Raw genomic sequence first — 20,896 nt, 5'->3', positions numbered from 1 at the left:
GCTTTGTCCTCATTCATTCATTCGTTCATTCACCTTACTACTTTCTTGTTCACAGATATAAGAAGGAAGCTAGAATAATTTCAAGTATAATCTCTGATACACAGCTAATGCTCAGTAAATAATTATTGAGTGAAAGAGTTTATTTCTTGACCACAAAATTTGATTACACCCTCATAATCCAACCCTTATTTGTTTTGTATTATATATCTAGTAAGTTTTTTCTGTTTCTTTGACTTATGCCCAGATCCTGGAGTCTATTTTCATGATGATGTTTGAGACTAGGTATACTATCTATTCATGTACATCTCCTTAATAAAGTGCAATCACTTTCATTTATCCAATAAATATTTGCACTTTCAGTCCAGGATTCAATAAAATTAAATAGTTAAGACATCTCCCTTATCTTTTATTACTGTTTATTTATTTTTGTTTACATCCTTTCTGTCCAATAGATAGTAAGTTCCAGAAAGATAGGAAAAGCTTAATTTTTCTTGTATCTATTATTTAACAGTACATGCCAGTGAGAAGATTCCATTAGTAATAATTTAGTGGGGAAGAGGAATTAGCATATGTTGGCAACCCACTAATTGCCAGGCATTTTACATTTGTTATTCCATTTAATCCTCACAATAAGGATTACTCAGAGAGGCTAAGGTACTTGCCTGGGATTACACAGCTGGAGTTTCAAGCAAAGATTTTCTGTTCTGTATTCTTCTATCCAGTTCCCTGCTTCCGTAACAATGGAATATAATTCACCCCTTCCCTTTTTTCCTAACTCTTTATGCATAACATTTATATGATCTCTAAATAATTACTATATTTTTCTCAATTGCGTTCTCATTGTTCTTCAAGAAAAAAGAAAGAACTTTCTATTTATTACAGTTCATTGTAATGAAATTTCCCAAAGGGCACTAGAAGGAACCTGGAACATTATTTTAAATAACCACAGTAAATCTGTCTCTTTTTTTGTTTGTTTGTTTCTGTTCTTTCACTCCTACAACTCTCCTTGATAAAGTAGATTCTGAAACTTTGTCATTACAATAGCTGTGGACATTCCCACAAAGACAATTTCTTCAGTCGCCCAAAGAATCTGTTAGTCTGCCATAAAAGTTTCACCTCATAGACTTTGAAAATTTAGAAAGCTGCGAGAAAATGAAAGATCATTTAGTTCCGTTACTTTATCATGCAGATGAGGAAAAGGGCTCATTTAGGTAAAAGTATTCTTACGAGTATATAACAATATACTGGCTGTCTCTCTCTCTGTCAAATAAATAGCAATAACAAAAACATGCTGCTTCCTGGAAAGAGCTGATCATGTTCTGTGTTAGAGGTTTGAGACTGGAAACTTTTAGCCACAAAGACATTTTCAGGAGAGGTTTTGGATTTAAATGATTATGTTAAATTCCTGGAAAATCCAGTAAAGTCAGACAGTACGGCCAACCACAAAAGAATAATATCCTACCTAGGAACATTGAATCCACCCAGAGCTGTGCAGTTATCAAAATTTGGTTTGTGGCTGATGACTTAGGTTACACATTTAAGCATGGAGAGAATAGAAATTAAAACCACTCTCTCTTTACTTCTGAACTCCATCTCAGTTCTACCCATCATGTTTTTAGCAGCACAGTTTAATCCTAACAACATAGAAAACTAGATACCAATAAATACTATACACAATCAGACTCAATCATCTGTTTTGTTTTTCTTTTATGAAAATATTCTGAAGGTGCTTTCAACCAGTTTTTACTAAAACATACAATCAAAATAACTGCTATTATATCTCAGTCACTGAATTTTACTGAGAATAAAATATTGTCTTTGAATTTGAGGAAATTAGCAAATTATATACTCAACAAAATCATATGATCTTCTCTTCTAATGATTTTTAATTATTCTCCTTTAATGAAAATATGGATTGTTTTTTGATAAAATACAATTAAAAGCAAATTTAAACTTCATCTACTTTTAGAGAAGTATAATATCTACTTTCAATGAAATACAAATTGTCTGGCTTAACTTTATTCTCTCACAGATTGATTTATTTTCCTCAGGAAATGTTAACACTGAGATATCAAAACAATGTTAATTATTAATGGATTTTATCCATAGGAAACCTCTTTTTGTTTTCCTGGACAAAATAGCTCTTTAAAGGTCATTTTAACCTCAATACTGCAAACAACTTTTACATCAAGAGCAAGGAAGACTCAAGGCTTTTGAATCAATTAATAACAAAGCCTGTTTTGAGAATCCATAATGTTTCTAGCCTTATCTGTGATTATCATGACAATTAAAGGGAATCAGATAAGTATAATTTTAAAAATGAAATATTAAAAAGGTTCATAAAAATAGGCAGAAAGAAGTCAATTATCTTCATCTTAACTATACAGAAAATTAATAATAGATCTACACTTGTTCTTAGATAAATTTAGCTCTTGTATTAAGACAATAATTATGCATCTTGACACTAAGCAGAGGAACATCTCTTGTTTTTTAAAAGATATAATTAATAACAAAAGTCAATAGGTAACAAAAGGACTTAATTTTAATGAAGAATCTCATCCTGTTTCCTCTTCTTTTAATAGAACTGAAAAATAAGGGCAAGAGTGAATTAATTTCCATAGTCTTAAATTCTGCTTCCTTATTCTTCCGTTGTGGGTAATGATCAGTGAAATGGTAGGACTTCAGGCATTCAGCAGAAAATAGACAAATTAAAAAACAAAACAAAACAAAAAAGCAGAAAAGAGACAAGGGGCATGGATGATCTACAAAATAATTAATTCACCTCTCAGTAATTGAGTAGTGTCATGCTTTTGTGAGTGAAGAAATAAACAATAGGATAGAACTTTGCCTTTTTCCTGTAGAAATAGTTGGTAGTTAGATTCTTTCAGAACCTGTTTAAACTGTGAGCCTTTGTTTCTTTATTTATGTGAAGCATCTACTGAATTTGCACTTAACATATTATATTCCTGCAATGTAATGACCAGATTTTTCCACTTTTTGTTAGGAAATTTATTTTGGTTTTAGGTAGGTATTTGTGTACACACAGGCCTCTCAAGGAAAATTAATTGTTATTATTTGCATCTAAAATCTTTCCACAAATAACTTTGGTGCATAAGAGCATCCACTTAAATTGCTGTGACCTTCCTGGCACAGAATATTCACTGGTATCAGAATCTTGTGTCACAGCATGTTGTTATTGTTGATATAAATGGGATGTTCTATCAGTCATAACCAGAATTTACCCCATTTTAGAACAGGAGTTGGCAGAGAGTGCCTGGGTGGCTCAGTTGTTAAGTGTCTGCCTTTGGCTCAGGGTGCGATCCCAGAGTCCTGGGTTCAAGCCCCACATCAGGCTCCTCTGCTGGGAGCCTGTTTCTCTCATTCCCCCTGCCTGTGTTCCCTCTCTCACTGGCTGTCTCTCTCTCTGTCAAATAAATAAATAAAATCTTAAAAAAAAAAAAAAAAAAACAGGGGTTGGCAAATATTTTCTGTAAAGTGTCGGATAGTAAATATTTTAGATTTTGCCTATTGCAACTACCCAACTCCACTGCTCTGGAAAAAAGAAGCCATAGAGTATATGTATACAAATGATTATGACTGTGTTCCAATAAAACTTTATTTATGATAATAGGTAGTGGACCAGAATTGGTCTGCAGGTCATAGCTTGCTGACCCATTATTTAAAACACAAGTGGAGACACACTCTAAAGGAACTATAATCTTAAATAATCATTTTGCCCATTCCATAGACTCAACCTTATAAGACAAAGGCAAAAAATAATGGGGAGGAAAAAAAAGGCTAAAAAAAGAAAAGATAAGCCATTAATAATTTCTAAATAATATTCTGTGACCTTTCCTCAAACATATGCCTTGTGTATATATATATGCTTATACACATTCTTTCTACATAAGAATGTTCCACATTATTTTAAAATATCAAATTAAATAATGTAATATTTTATATTTTTTCCAGTTAATATTTGATATCTGTTGTGAGCTAAGCATATTGCTAAGCCAAGAAGTAAACTCCAAATAAAAATATCCGTATTGCAGCCTGTTTTAGTTAATAGCTATTAAGGTGATTGGCTAATTTGAACAGTAAATGGAAAAATAGATTTCTCAATTACACAGCCAATTCAGCAGATTAATACATTCTGTACACTAATATTTAAATAATGTAGAAATTCATCATTCCCATGATATATTAAATTCTAAGTGGAATGCTTATGGTAGAGTTCCAAATATCAAAACTTAATTTAATTTTTTTTATTATTATTAATTATTATTTTAGAGAGAGGGAAAAGAAGGGAGGGGCAAAGGGAAAGGGAGAGGGAGAATCTTAAGCAGGCTCCACATCCAGTGCGGAGCCCAATGCAGGGCTTGATCTCACATCCCTGAGATCATGCATGACCTGAGCCAAAATCAAAGGTCAGATGCTTAACTGACTGAGCCACCCAGGCACCCCAAAACTTAATTTTAATGAACTAAAACAATGTTTTATTTGTTTTACATAGATTTCATTTCTATATTTTACCTTACTGGGGGATATTTAGTGTTGTGCATTGAAATCTTGCTTCAATATATTTTTTGAGTCTGTATGTCTGTGCATTTTCAACACTAAAATCATTTTAGTATTACAATAATTGAATTTATCCTTAGGTAGCCACACATTCTTTCCCATTTCCTTCTCTTCAACTCTTCTTTTTTTTTTTTTTCTTTTTCTTCCACTTTTCTAATTGACCCTTAGAGTAAACATTAAAGATTTGAAATATGGTCTCTTATTTATTATTAAAGTTCCATTAAATTGCATATACTAATAAATGGTTTTGATAGTTCCATCCAACTCCTTATCAGGATAATCTCCAGTGAGGGTTACATGCAAGGGTAAGTGTTTTTAGGAATGTAAGTAAAACACAAAAACCATGCCCTGAAAGTGTGTTGGGGTGAGAGGGAGTAAGGGGCTGTCAGATTAATAACCAAATGATGTAGCATCTGTAACGTAGATGACATGCTGGTCATCTTCAAGGTCCAATGAGATGAAGACAAGTTGAAGAGGTGAGGCCCTGGGCTTGACTTCATTATTAGTTCACAGCAGAGATAGTGCCATCACACAGGCAACAGTCCCTGGGGAATCCATCCCGTGTAACATGGAGAAGAGCAGAACAGTGCATCCCGTCAACCCCAACACAGGCTCTAGACAGGCTGGGAGGCAGGTTTTAACAAGCAGCCCTCCCCTAAGGATGTACAGAAATCAAGGATAGCCTATCCTCCTAATGGGTTGTTAAGGGTCTCTCGAAGCAGAAAGGCCAAGGTTAAGTCCACACCCTGTTGGCAAACGAAATGAAACTATCCATATACTGCCAAACCGGTTCTCAGCGGTTTCAGGCAAGTGAAGAATATCTAGGAATCTGGAGCAAACAGCTGCCTTAGGTACAGGAATTATTAATGCATAGTGATTCAAGCTAGGAACCGAGCAGGGACTGACACATGGTGATTACAGGTAATGCAGGAAGCTGTATGCACATGCAATGCATAGTGCTTTTTACTTTTCAAAGCATTTTACAGTGAATGACAAGTTAATGTATAAACTCCATTAAAACAATAAAAAAGTCGTTTTTTTCCTACCCAGATGGGATACAATTTAAATAATTCATTATATTCGCAACACCATTATTAGTTATTTTCTCAAGGGGGCTTTAACATTTCTTATAAGCCAAAAAATATATTCTGACTAAAAAAAAAAACAAAAAAAACAAAATAAAAAAAAATGGTATATTTTTTTCAATCCTGATTTTCATTTTTTTTTTAAATTTTGGAGGAAAAATTCCTTTATATCTCTGTACACTTGGCTAGTCTTCTAACTGCAAGTATTTAGTCACAGTGAATTCATTTAAATATTGGGATAAATTCCACTATTGGTTGCCACATTTCCTTCAGGGCTCTGCATTTATTTATTTATTAGATTCTCCAAATTGTATGCTTGGTTTAAATAGCTTCAGGGCAAAAATACAATAAAATTGCATTAGTTAAAAATATAACCAGCATCAGCAACATGAAAACAGAACAGTAAAACAGCATGAGCACATACATATAAACGTAGTCATCATTTTAACACTCCACTGGGACAAGCCATATTACGAAGATAGATTGTGTGCCAAGGCCCAAAGCTTAAACAACTGGGGCTCTGGGGAACCACATGGGCCTGGATCTCAGGTTGGAGTGGTCATCACAGGCTCCTCGGAGGAAGGCAGCTCTCCATCCCGGGGAAAATCAACAACTGTTAACAGAAGCAGATTTCATTTGGCAAGAGGTTAGGAGGAAATAAAACTCCACAATTTTTTTCTGTGTTTTCTGGCAGAGGAGAGCATTTCTAAACATCAACACACACCCAAACTTAACAGACATTGAAAAATAGGTTTGGGGTATTTTTAATTTATGGGAGGGAATTGGATGAGACATGGAAAGGGAAGGAATATAAAAATGTGTGTGTGTGTGTGTGTGTGTTGTGATAGTCTACTTGACTTTCGTATAAACTTTGAGTGTTTGAGCTAATGAAATAGAAGTGTGTGTGTGTATATATATATATATATATATATATATATCCTTATATCCTTGTAAATTTAAAGAATCTAAGATTTTTTTCTTTTTCTATTTATTGTCTAGATGCTTCCCACATGATCTATAAATACTGTGTATCTGAGCATTATCAGAATCTAGAGGAAGGTCTTTGTGTGACTCCCAGTAGCCCTCAGGCTTAAATCCAAACCATTTAGCAAAGCATACAGGGCCATTCAAGGTCAGGCCTTGCCCACCCATCTAGTTTCCCCCCTCTTCTCCATCATACACTACACAGAATTTTATGAATGTTGCTGACTTTGTTCGGATTATCTTTTGTCCCATTCTACTTCTCCTCCTGCCCTCGCCTGACTCTTAATCATGAACAGAACTCTTTTCTTTTCCTCTGTCATAAGACTCCATAGTGCTCTTTCATTTTCATAAAAGACCAACTTTTACCATGACTTTGCAATGGAATAAAATAAATATTACACTTCATTCTAAAAGAAATACGCTGAAGAACAGTACTCAAAACATAAAAGATAAATGAGTTTATTGTTACTTCATGATTATTATATGAGCTGATTATTTCTTTTTTGTTTTTTCATTCTTAAGTTCTACATGAGAGAAGACTTGTAGAAATGTAGAAAAGGTACAGTGGTAAAGAAAGCAGGCTCTAAGTTTAATTATGTGGTCTCAAATATCATCTCTGCTGATTATCATCTGTATAAATACAGACATATTGATTTGTGGTTTTTGCTTCTGTGAAATGGGGTGCTTTCAATAAGCAGTTTTGTTTATTTTTAATCAAAATCAAAAGGAACAGATGAGTTATCCTTTTTTCACTGAGTTTTAATCCTTTCTAATGTGATGAATTTGAAGCACAAACAAAATCAAATGCCGTATAAACTGTTTACATGCAAGGTGCATGGAATGGGAATTAAAAATAAAAACAGGAAAGTGTGAAATTGGTCTTGGCATTCTCCTTGGAGTTCTCTGTGAGTCAAAAAAAAAAGCTCTGGGGGCACCTGGGTGGCGCAGTCATTAAGCGTCTGCCTTTGGCTCAGGGCGTGATCCCGGCGTTATGGGATCGAGCCCCACATTAGGCTCCTCTGCTATGAGCCTGCTTCTTCCTCTCCCACTCCCCCTGCTTGTGTTCCCTCTCTTGCTGGCTGTCTCTATCTCTGTCAAATAAATAAATAAATAAATCTTAAAAACAACAACAACAACAACAACTCTGAATCCCTTCCACAGAGGGAAAAGATGTATAACAACGTAAAGTATCATGTAAAATCTGGGGTCTTATAAATCTCTAAAGCTTATCCATGAATCTCCTGAATCTGCAGACACCAGAATAAGAGACACGATCCTATAGAATTTTTTTAATTGAGTCTATAATAAAATTATGGTCATTAATAGATAAAGTATAAACAGGAGGGGAATCCAGGTTTGGGGGAATAATATAACCAGAACCAGGAGGTATACATTAGTGACATGTATGTAAGCATTATTAAAAGAATTCTTTCATCATTTAGATTTGAATATTTATAATGGTGTTATTGTATTTCCTTCTCCAGACTATACTATCATTTTAAACTTATTATGATCTGGTTGTTTGTGGTGTCAATTAACAGATAGTATACCCACCCTTAGAGGTTTAGACACGAGTAGTTTAGGAAGAAGAAAAGAAAAGCTTCAGGGAAATATCACACTTGTATTTAGATTTGTAAGATAAATGTTTATTTATAATAAGAAAACAAATGAGTAGATTCACTTTTGAAGTACAAATAGACAAACCAAACAATACCAAGTGAAGCAAAGAAAATGCAAATGGAATTAAAAAAAACCCTCAAACAATAACAGCATACTCTCCCTTTTATTGATGCCACCTTGATCTGTGTAACCACAACTTATTTTCAGCTGTAAATAACACTGAGCTAAAGGCTAGGATTCTATATGTAAAGTCGCCATACTGCTGAATCACAGACAACCCCTTCTCCCGAAGCAGCAATTTACCTCTTGCAAGTCTCTTTTTTGAAATCAGGTTAGTCTATCTAGATTTCTGAGTTTACATAAATCTTCTTGAGAATTTCCCATTAGGTCATTGAGGTAATGATTTAACACGACTTTAAAGAACTAGATCTTTGAAACCAAATCCAAAATACATTTAAGAGTCAAAACATTACTTTTACAATAATTAGTTAAATACAGAATTCCTTTCATTATTATTTACATTTTTGAGGCAACATAGTACCTGAAGAAATAAAAGATGGGAAGAGGAATAGAAATATAGTGTAGAATTTGGTATATACCATTTAATTTTATTTAAGCTAATAAAATGTTTCCTCAGTTAGGTACTTTTAAATGTAAAATATGTTATTTCTTCTCAAAATTTCCTTACATATCACTATCCTGTTTCTTTACTTAGCATGCTGATTATTTCCAGAAATAATCTAAATGATAACCTGGAAAGATAAAATATTATAAAGAAGAAGGACTTTTTTAAACAGGCAGAAAAAAAGATTAGCAATGTAAATAAGTCTGAGGGTAAGATTGATCCAAATAAATTCATATATGAAAAAATGATTCATAAAGTTGGCTCTAAATTCTACGAAGCTACTGCAAAGAGAGAAGCATGATGAATTTCAGGATTATTCATGAATATCCATAAGCTGGACTTATAAAGAAGGAATGCTAATTTGCACAAGAGAGTAAAATTAGTACTAATATTGAAGCAAGAGTGAAACCAAATTTTCCCTACAGCTTTTCAGAGGTAGATTCGAAAACAAAAGCAAATATAGTTTGCAGTTGCCCTACTATCCCCTCCACCAAGGAAAAAAAAATCCAATAGGGAAAATACAATAAAAATGAGTATCTCCATCTCTTCATTATAACAGAAAGGTGTTAATATATATAATGTTTTATTTACATTCTATATATACATATACATATGTTAATATATGTAATGTATTATAATGCCTCATATAAAGCAGGTAGCAGTTGTTACCTTGCAAGGATGGTAGCCCAAGAATCTTACTTTTCAAGGAACTGGAAAATCTAGATATTTTTGTAGGAAATCTTCAGATTTTAAGAGGTCAATAGTATGTGTGCCAAACTAGACATAGTGAGGGACAGATTCAATATATGAGCTGCCAGTCTTCAACTCTTATTTTACAGAATGTAGAAAAATCAATAGACTATACCTTCGTTATTAAGTATTTGGAATCACTGAGTGACAATTACCTGAAATACAACTTTTATACATCATTGGCTGAGCTCATACTACAGGTTATAAAATTCAGCTGAGCCAAATTTTGTGTTTTGTTTTCAAGGAAGTTTAAGTAGTAAGTAAAAGAACAAAGGCCATTTCACTGCTGCATCACTGGTGGCCCCCTCACCATAGAATCACTTTAAGAGCTGACTGGGTCTTAGAACTGCATTTGATTTGTCTCCTTTGCTCTTCTTGAATATTGAAATCACAGGATTCTCAAATAACCTTTAAAAAGAATCCAGGTTTGAAGACTTCACAATATCTTATTTATAGACCTGTCCCAGCACTCTTTACCGCTATAGTAGTTAGGCCGTACTGCTAAATGGTACACTCCACAGATAACAAATTAAATAAGGTGGGAGTTTGCTAGATCACCTTCCATATATATCTTCTGAATGTGCACAGACTCTACCATCTTTGTTGACTGTGTGAGTGGAAGCAAGCATTTTGTTTGTTTGTTTATTTATTTATTTATTTTAGATTTTATTATTTATTTGTCAGAGAGAGAGAACACACGCACAGGCAGGGGAAGCGGCAGGCAGAGAGAGAAGCAGGCTCCCCACTGAGCAAGGAGCCCAATGTGGGACTCAGTCCCACAACCCTGGGATTATGACCTGAGCCAAAGGCAGCTGCTTAATCAACTGAGGAACCCAGGCATCCCCGCAAGCATTTTGTTTAATCATGAAGACTCTATATACCCAAAGTCAGAATGATTTGCATGACTAGAAAAGTAGAAAAAGAAAGTCTCTTTCTGGAAGGGACTTTGAACCATCCTAAACTCAATGCCTTCTCTGTAAATTGGGTGTGATGAGTAGAAGTGTTCTGTGCAGTGGTTACTTTAAAAAATTAATCCTATAGATTTTCTGGGAATTGAAACAGCTATGTTCTACCAAAAGAACTTTATCCCTGCTTTGGCGGGGCTCGTTTTATATATTTTTGTTCCTGCTGTTACTGCTCTAGAAATACTTAAGGAGTAGAGGTAAGTTTATTTTGTGCATCTTTATAATATTGTATTACCTGACATATCATAGCTTTTGAAAGTGTTTAAATTGAGAAAAATTCAGGAAATGAATATTTATATCATAGAAAATAACAGCAAAAATAACAAATTTTTGTAGTTAAAATAATTACAGATATTCAATTTATTCCTCACAACAACCCTGTAGACTCTTCACTTTCTAGGGGTCTAAAAAGATTAAGTAACTGCCTTGGTGGTATAAATGATATTGTTAGCTTTGACCTCAAGTGAATTTAATCATAACTCATAACCACATGATTCCTACCAAACCAGCTTTAAGTAATGGGTAACTCATCTGAAACTGTTTCAAATTTATCATAATGATATAGATTAATTGCTATTCTAAATGCAATGTAGATAAATTGCTGATATACCTGTATGAAATAAGCAATAAGTTTATTACAGTAAAACTTCAATTTAGAAAAATACATACTAAAATCTATTTTATAACAGAATTTGGAGATACTGATTAATATGATATTTCATATTATTAGATATTAATAAAAATTTAAAATAGCGTTAATGATAGTCATATTCAATTGTTACATTGTAAAGCATCCATATTCCCAACATTATGCTTCCTTATTCTTGCTTATGCTTACCTGTAGAATTTAACCTATGTTTTTAGTCAACAGGTTTTGAAGAATACCATTAGCTGGAAACTGTATGAATTATTAATTTATAAGTTACAAACTTGAATGCGCAGTACCTCATTAAATTCTTATGTGTGTCTATTCTCATTCTAGAATTGAAATCTTATGTCCTAAAAAATTTGTTTAATATCTGGAGTTTTTCGTTTGTTTTTTTTTCAAAATTTGAGATTATTCTTCAAAGATATCGTTAATCTGAAAGTACTTAGGATTTTTGAAAGAAGTTGTCTAAAGAAATATCAAAAGACCAACCAAAGTCTTAACATTTAGTGTAGAGTATGAAATCTCTTTTATATGCCATAGTGAAAAGCCCTTTAATGATCTCATTCTTGAGTTTCTAATACACATCACAACAGAATATCTACATATCTTTCTTTTTCCTAATGTATGTGGCACTTTTAGGAATTCTGTAGGAGGCAAGAGACATCATTTCCCCTAATCATTAATGTTTCTAAAATGAATTTGCAAATATCAGAGAGTATTACAGCTATTAAACAACTAAAGTGAAAGTATATTCTCTCTGGCAGCATACCAATGCCTGAGAAGAAAAAAAAAGTGAAAAAATTATCAAGTAAAATAATAATTTCTCTCCTATCTCTCCCCCTCTGCCTCTCCCTCCCTCATTTCAATTTAAGAGATTCGTTCTCCTGCTGGATGTAATGGGAATGAATTTCAGTGCCATCCTGATGGAAATTGCATTCCTGATCTGTGGCGCTGTGATGGGGAAAAAGATTGTGAAGATGGTAGTGATGAAAAAGGCTGCAATGGGACGTTACGGCTGTGTGATCACAAAACCAAGTTTTCCTGTCGAAGTACAGGTAAGCAGTACCTTGGTTCAGCTTCTAACTTGGGCTTTCCTGGAGCTAGAATCCTTTTGTGTATATCTTATACTCAGTGTATATCTTATATGCGTAAGAAGCGTTCTTGTGTTTCTAGTAAATTTGCTCACATTCCACATGTGATGATGATACTAGCTAACATTTATGGAGAACTGTCTATGGGCCCAGCACAGTGCTAAAGAATGTTTTCACCATGAACTCATTTCATCATCCCAACTCACAGTGAAAAAACTGAAGCCCAGAAGAGTTTTTAACATGCTCAAGTTAAAAAAAGTCAAGAGAACCAGCATGACAGAATTGAGATTTGAAACCATGCAATCTGGATTCAGAGTCTGCAATTTCAGGCTCCAGAAAGAGATTAAGTGTGCTTAACCCACAGATAGTATTCCTCTTTCCACAGATAAATCCTCACCCTAAAATTTCATGAAGATGAATAGAATGGAAAGGCAGAATTATATACATTTATTTTCAAGTACAGTAGATTCCTAAATGCAATTGTGCTGTTGCTAGATTTCATTAAGATAAAGGTGATGACTGTCATTCAAACTTTTGAATTGTTTTGAAAGTCACTGAGGCTTTTTTATTGTGATGTTATTCTATTACGATGACTGTTCCATTTTGTTTTTCTACATGGAGTAGGTTCTACCTGACATAATAAACCATCTAAAGATATAAAAAGAAAATGTGTTTCTTTATTTGGACACACTTCCTGGTTACAATTAAGCATTTGACTAAGTAATAAAGAGAGAAATATAAGCTGACATGGGCATAGAGAAATAAGTACTCCTGCTCATTCTTGATGAGGGAGTTGTGTTTTCAAAATGGTTACTTTTCCAACAATATTTTTTTACAATTATGTGACTCTTTTCAGTTGTTACATTGTCTTGGTTTGGGAGTTATTGGTTAAAAAATGTGACTTTAAATTTAGAAATTATATTTTTGGAACATACTATATTGATTGAAATTTAATAGATGAATAACATGTTAAATAATAATGTAAGGAAGAAAAACCTTTTCTATACCACATCAGATTCATTGGCTGGGGCCCTTTAAATTAGACAGACAACAGATAGATTAATAAGAAAAAGAAAGAAAAAGTTTATATATACATACACCATACATGCACATAGGAAAACTTAGTGATGAGTTTCCAACCACTCCAGGCGGTGGTTGGAATTTTGACTTATATAGAAACTTAGCAAACAATAGTAAATTTGTGGAACAGTGGCAAAAGAAAGGAAAAGGACTTTGAGTTTACAGGGATGGCAAGTTGTAGTTAGGTAAATAAATGGGGGAACTAATGGAAGATAAAGGCTAGTTAATAAAATGTGTGCAGGTCCATAGTGGCACTGATTTTCTATTTTCTCCATTGCTATAAAACTTCCCTAAAAAAGGATTTATGGCAGTCCTCATTTCTCAGAAGATTTATGCTTATAGTCAGATAAGGGAAGCTATAGAAGGCTTCTTTCTATATCTTTTGAACTTCAAATGCTTTCAGCTCAAAATAATCCTTATGTAAAAGTAGCATATTTGGAGGGTAGTGTATTTTGATTCCATACACTGGATCTTTTTGGAGAATTAGATTCTGAGAGACAATTTTATGTGTGTTGACTTGGGATTCGGATTATCCATTTAATAGTGTTTTTAATGAAACATCACATGTATGTATCAAATAGTCACCATGTAAAACAAAATTTAATGTAAAAAAGCAGAACTGAAATAAAATTTATGTTGCATTATCAGAGGGAAATACAGTATAACATGATAATAGTTGATAATACTGTATTGTATAACTGAAATTTGCTAAAAGAGTAGAACTTAAGTGCTCTCTCACACTCACACAAATAAAAATAAAATAAAAAATAAAAGCAAAATGTGAAAGGTAAGAATTTAACCATCAATCTGATTCTGATTTAATCTGTGGCTTAAGTATAGTAACCACAATGTATTAAACTCTTTGAGGAGTTCTAACTCATAATTACATATGCATATTTATGAATATTGCAGATATTAAAGAGATCCATATATATAAATATTAGGTTAAATATATGTACATGTCTATAATGTTTTTGATATTTTTAAATTTCCTTTAATTAAATTAGTAGCCCATTCACTTCTTGGCCTTTTGGTTAAGATCAAGTATAGTATTTGTTCTTATCAGTTTAAAGTAGTAGCCTTACAAGTTAAAAGACCTTCAAACTACCCTAGATGCTGAATTCAGGGTTTGTATTTATTTTTTTAAGACTTCCAAATGCTAGCTTAAGCATTTAAAAGTTTTCAGGATAATCAGTTTATATTTGGTGGTTACAGTGGCCTTTCTTTTATACATTAATTGCCATGTATTAGAGTAAAAGTCTAGGCAGATTAATAAGTTACTTTATTCCTATAAAGAAGATAATGTGAGCTAAATTAAAATATGTACACTCATTAATATCTAAATGCAAATAAATAAATAAATAAATAAATTAAATAAATAAATAAATAAATAAATAAATAAATAAATAAGAGCTTCTAATTTCAAAGAACCTAACTTTGACCAAGCAGTATACTCTCTCATATCTGGTCTCTCACACCCAGACCAACAAATTGCAGTTATATTACTGTTGAGGAATCAGGGGAAGAAATTTCATGTCCACCTCTCATGGAAAAGAACCCCAGAGATGCATTCTTCATATTGGACAAAAGAAAATAAATATTTGATATTATACAATGATGGCAAGACTATGGGGAAAATAGGCCCTCCAGCTGTTGGTAAGAATATAAATTTGGCCCAAACTTTTCACTTTGAGAAATTCACATAAAGACCAAAAGGAATAGGGCTCCTGGGTGGCTCAGTCAGTTAAGCATCTGCCTTCCGCTCAGGTCGTGATCTTAGAGTCCCAGGATCGGGTCCCAGGATCGAGTCTGGTGTGGGGCTCCCCACTCAGCAGGAAGTCTGCTACTCCCTCTGAACCTCACCCTTCTCGTATTCTCTCTCACTCTCTCTCTCAAATAAATAAATAAATAAATAAATAAATAAATAAATGGGGAACTACTTAATAGTTATAGTGCATTCACACAATGAACTACTCTAATGTCATTAAGAAGTCTTAAGAAAAAATTCATAAAGATGTAATTTTAAATTCACACTTTGAATCCTTTCTCTCTGTTAAAAACGGATAATAATGATGATAAACTATAGGAGAAAATGAGAGAGATATTGCCATATTGATAAAATATATCTCTGATGAATTGAAATAAAATAGAATAACAAATGGTGAGCTGGTTGAATCTGGATGTCTGATTGGATTGGATTTGGAGGCCAGTAGAGATGAACAGGTGTTCAGATCTTAGGTTGAATGGGAAGTAAAGCTGTCCCACATGAAGTTGGAGACTGGAGCCAGGCTCACTGCTGAGAATCAGAAACTGGAATGGGACCCCTTTGCTTTTGAAAAGAGGGGGAAAAAATTACTGCTAGTTGCTTCCTAGGATGGTTAGTTAAATGAAGTTGTGTGCCTAAAAAGATAGGAGGACATAGTCATGGCAATCAAGTCAAGCCTCTAGATAACTTAGGGACTGAAAGTGATAAAAAGACAAAAACGAGATGTATTTTTGAACCAAGAGTGGGGCAGTGATGGAGTGGGCTGAACTAGAAGCAGCAATACCTGTACATAGTGATAAGTAAACACATAAAGTCAGAGAGAAAATTGAAAATTCCTATCCAAGATGAGATTGAAAAGAAATTTCTAAAATCCATGAAGAAAACCATCTCTAGTAAAACCAGCCATCAAAAATCAATCATAAAATGAATTTACTCAAGATTAAATGAAAATGAGATGTTTAAATGACAGATCTAAAAAAAAAAAGAATTAAAATAAGTATGTTTGATAGCCTCAAAGTGAAAAAAAAATAAAAAAGAAATTCCCTAACATGAACAAGAATATACCTACATAGATATAGATATAGATATAGATATAGATATAGATATAGATATAAATATGATGAGCAGAATAATTATAACAGAAAATGTTGGAAAATGATGCTTACTAGACTTGAGAATGAATATACCAACATGGAACTTTAAATAAACTCTAGGCTGGGCACAGAGAAAGCAAATTGGAAAATAATACTATATAGTTTACTCAGAAACATCATAGAAAAAGAAAAGAGAAATAAAAAAGAAAGAGTAGTTAAGATCTATGTTGGAAGGCCACAACAGATACTTAAAGAAATTACATGAGAGAATATAGGCATTAACAGAAGGACACACACACACACACACACACACACACACACACAATAACTAAGTTTTCTCTAAATTGAAGAACTTGATTCCTCATAAAGAAGTACATTCAGACTTTTGGGTAAAATTAATGAAATTAACCCAAAGTTCTATAAGTCATTTTGAAATTGCAGATCATCAGATACTGAAGCTACCAGAAAGAAAATCAGATTATCTAAGAAGATATTAAGAAATGCCACAAAAAAAAAAAAAAATGGAATAATAAGAAGCTGAGGGAAAAACACTTTCAGGCTAATATTCTATACCCAGATAAAATATTATTCCAGATAATTTAGTCATACAAAGTACATGGCATTTTTCCACAGAAAGCCTCACAAAGAAAATTATTAAAGGTAATAAGAAAATAGAATTTAGTGACAAAATGAGAGAGATAAGCTTAGGGACCAGAATAAAATATTGATGAGACTAACAGCAACAACAAAACCAAGCAAACAATTTAATGATAAAAATGCAATCTTCAATAAAGATTTTGTAGTCTAAATATCTTACGTTAAAAAATATACTATCAAGTTTTATATAGCAAAAATACAGGAACCACAATAAGAAAACCATATTAGAAGCAAGAAATTTTACTCATTTATTCTAGCCCATGAAAAATCAAATGGAAGAAAAATAAGCAAGGATGTAGAAGATCTGAAAAATTAATGCTTAGAACAAATTAATAAAAATATAATTCTATTCTTAGAAGTCAAAAAATGAGCCTTGTTTTATAAGGCTCATGAAAGATTTTTTTAAAATAAGCATTTATTGTCACAAGCAACTTCAATAAATTCCACAAAGTAGAAGTGATGCAGACAAAATTTCCTGATCATAGTATAATAATTCTAATAATTATTAAGAGTAAAACCACCCTTACATTTGGAACTTTAATAATAAAAACACTCATTATCTTAATTCTAGAGGGGATCAAACTGAAATTGTAGAAATTTTAGAAAATAAAGATTTGTACATATCAGAACATATGGAATATAAATAAAACATTTCTCAAAGGGAAAATTTATAATTTTCCACATTTATATGTGATGTCCCAAACTCTTAGTGATTTTTTAACCTTCAATAACTTCAGAAGTATAAATGCTATAAAATCACCAAAGACATCATCTGAAACTTTAATCATTTATATTTAGTGTATTGTTAGTTTTGTGAATCTTGAATAATGACTGTTTAGGTTTGTTTTTAGTAATTTCTAGTAGTTTGCCATCTTCAACTAGAGGAACTGAAACAAAAAATAATAATGTTAAAAGTGTTATATTCTAAATTTACAAAACTACATGTAATTAAAACTCAATTTACAAAAGTATAATAAATTTAGATAAACTTTCAAATAATATTTATTTTGGTAACAGTCACCCAGGTGTCCCTGCATTCTTTTTTTTTCAAAATCAGATTGGTGATTATTAACAAAACCAGTAAAATACCCTATGGTGGTGAGAGTAGATGAAGCAGACACTGATGTCAGTAAACAGTGATGAAACTATAAGGAAGTCCATTTAGCAATATGTATCTATGTTTAAAATGTGAATACACTTTCACGATTCCACTGTAAGAATTTATCCTACAAATATACTTAATGCATTGGAGGAGTGATGTGTACAAAGATATTCATTTAAATTGTATTTTTTTAAAGATTTGAATAATGCATTCAATAAGCTTAAGTCAATAAGTATATAGATAACCTTACCTGTACCCCAAATAATTAACAATGTACAGAAAACATTCTCCAAACACAAAAGTCAAATTAGAATTCAGCATCAAAAAGATTAGAAAGCCAGGGCACCTGGGTGGGTCAGTTGGTTAAGTGTCTGCCTTTGGCTCTGGTCATGATCCCAGGGTCCTGGGATCGAGCCCTATGTCAGGTTCCCAGCTCAGTGGAGAATCTGCTTCTCCCTCTTCCTCTGCCCCTCCCCCTGCTCCTGCTCACTCTCTTTTTCAAATAAATAAATGAAACCTTAAAAAAAATTAGAAGACCATGAATATGAAATCTAAATCATATTTCAAAATAATCAACATATTAATACAGAAACCCTAGTATATATGTTTAAATATTTAGAACTGAATGACATGGTATATACTGCACAATTAAATTCTGTGAAAGCCTTTTTTTTTTAGTAGACTTAATTTTTAGAACAGTTTTACTTTCATAAAGAAAGTGAGAGGAAAGAACAGAGTTCCCATATACCCCATTACCTCTACACACACAACTTCTTTTACTAATAGCATCTCACAGCAGAATAATTTATTACAGTTGATGAACTTGCATTGCTAGTTTGACACATCACCCAAAGTTCATAATTTACATTATTATTTACTCTTGGTATTGTACAAACTATGGATTTGGACAAATGTGTAATGATGTGCCCTGTGCCACCATGGTATCATAGAGTGGTTTCACTGCCCTATAAATCCTCTATGCTCTGCCTATTCATATCCCCTTTCCCCCAATCCTCAGCAACCACTGATGTTATTACTATCTCTGTAGTTTTGCTGTTTCTAGGTATGATATAGTTGGAATCATTAGTATGTAACCCTTTCAGACTGGCTTCTTCTTTCACTTAGTAATATGCATTTAATTTCCCTCCATGTCTTTTCATGTCTTGAGAGTTTATTTCTTTTTAGTAATGAACAACATCCCGTTGTCTGGATGTACCACTTTTTTTTTTTTAATCCATTCATCTATTGAGAGATATCTTGGTTGCTTCCAAGTTTTGGCAATTATGATATAAACATCTACTATAAATATCTGTGTATAGGTTTTTGTGCAGACATGAATTTTCAACTCATTTGAGTAAATACCACAGAGCACAATTGCTGAATCATATGGTAAAAGTCTGTTTAATTTTTTAAGAAACTGCCATACTGTCTTCCTCAGTGGCCAAACAATTTTGCATTCCCACCAGCAATGAATAAGGAATTCCTCTTGCTCCGTATCCTCACCAGCATTTGGTGTATCAGTGTTTTGGTTTTGCATCATTCTAATAAGTGTGAGGTGATATCTCATTGTTGTTTTAATTTGTATTTCCCTAATGACATATGATGTTGAACATCTTTGATATTGCTATCCATTGCTAAATTGCTTTTAATAGCTAAGTGTTACAAACAACCTAAATAGGCCCAAATAGTGCACTAAATGGTTACATTATGGTATATCCATATAGAATACCTTGCAGAAACATTAAAGATTGGAAATTGCTGTAATACATGGACATGGACATGGACATTTCTTGTAATTAAGTGTTGAGTAGAAAGTGAAGGAAAACAATAGGGAGCATAGTATATAATACTTTTTTTAAATAAAAGTATTCTTTTTATAATAAAAACGTATTTCTAGAGAATTCACAAGAACTTGTTATCAATGTTTGTCTCTGAATAGGGGGAATGGATGACTAGGGAAAAAGAGTGAGGCAGTGTCATACTTGTACAGTCCCTTCTTACGATTGACTGTTTTTCTGGAAGTGATGGTAGATTGGGGCTGACCCATATGATTTTCACTCAAGATTCCATTGGAAAAAGCAACATATATTTTCAATTCAGGTCCTAGGGTAAGGTTAAGAATTAAGGATTAAATGCTCTTTAGCAAAAGAATGTAGCAAAAGAATGTAGCAAAACTAACTGACACACATGGGGATTTAACTCTGACATTGGCTTCCCAAACAGCTTGCTCTGTGGTGATCCTCTGTGTAATGAAAATCCTCTGTGGGCTTCTGCGAATGGCAAAGTGTTACTCTTTTCTGTGATTACATTTTTTTGTTTTCCTTCCCCATTGTTGTATCAGTAAATACAAAGTGAAATAGTGAATTTAATCATTGTTTAAAAGCAATTTGGAATAATTAGAACCAAAAATTTCTTATAGTAAAAGAGTGATTTTGTTGGAATTATGTGATGAATTGTTTATGAAGAATTTCTAAATACAGCACTTTCCACCACCACCCCCACTATAACCAACCCTATGCAATAGTTTAACTTATTTCTGATGAAAATAATGTGGCAAGCTCTCCATTGTCTATGTGTTGTGAAACTAGTAAAGCACTTAGCATATTGCTTATTAGCCTTATATATTTCTCTTTTGATTTCTCCTAGTGGCAGTTTTAAACATTTGCTGTACGCTATTTCTGTTCTCTTCAATCCCGACTGAAGAGGAAAATATTTTTCCCAGAAAGGCTTTTCTTTATATTGATCCTATGACTTCTTACTTCCTATGGTACTTTAGTCACTTTTCTTGCTTATGTTTTCAATTTTTTTCTCCATATTAATTTTTCTTCCTCTCTATAAAATATCTAGTTCA

General features: G+C 32.9%; 1 protein-coding gene and 1 pseudogene across 1 annotated transcript in view; both read left to right on the top strand.

Moving 5' to 3' along the window:
• LOC148110721 (low-density lipoprotein receptor-related protein 1B-like) overlaps positions 1–20,896 on the top strand; it is an 851,096-nt gene that overhangs the window by 801,600 nt on the left and 28,600 nt on the right. The window contains exon 21 of the mRNA XM_087861868.1: positions 12,129–12,311. Within this exon, the coding sequence (XP_087717994.1) occupies positions 12,129–12,311 (183 nt within the window). The remainder of the gene's footprint in view (positions 1–12,128; positions 12,312–20,896) is intronic.
• LOC123783370 (U2 spliceosomal RNA) lies at positions 14,442–14,582 on the top strand (annotated as a pseudogene).

This window comes from Ursus americanus, chromosome 1, assembly GCF_024610735.1.
Source record: "Ursus americanus isolate L20-20 chromosome 1, mUrsAme1.1.p, whole genome shotgun sequence".
In the NCBI taxonomy this organism is placed as follows: domain Eukaryota; kingdom Metazoa; phylum Chordata; class Mammalia; order Carnivora; family Ursidae; genus Ursus; species Ursus americanus.
Note: the sequence above shows the minus strand (reverse complement) of the source record. Positions and strands in the feature narration are given on the sequence as shown.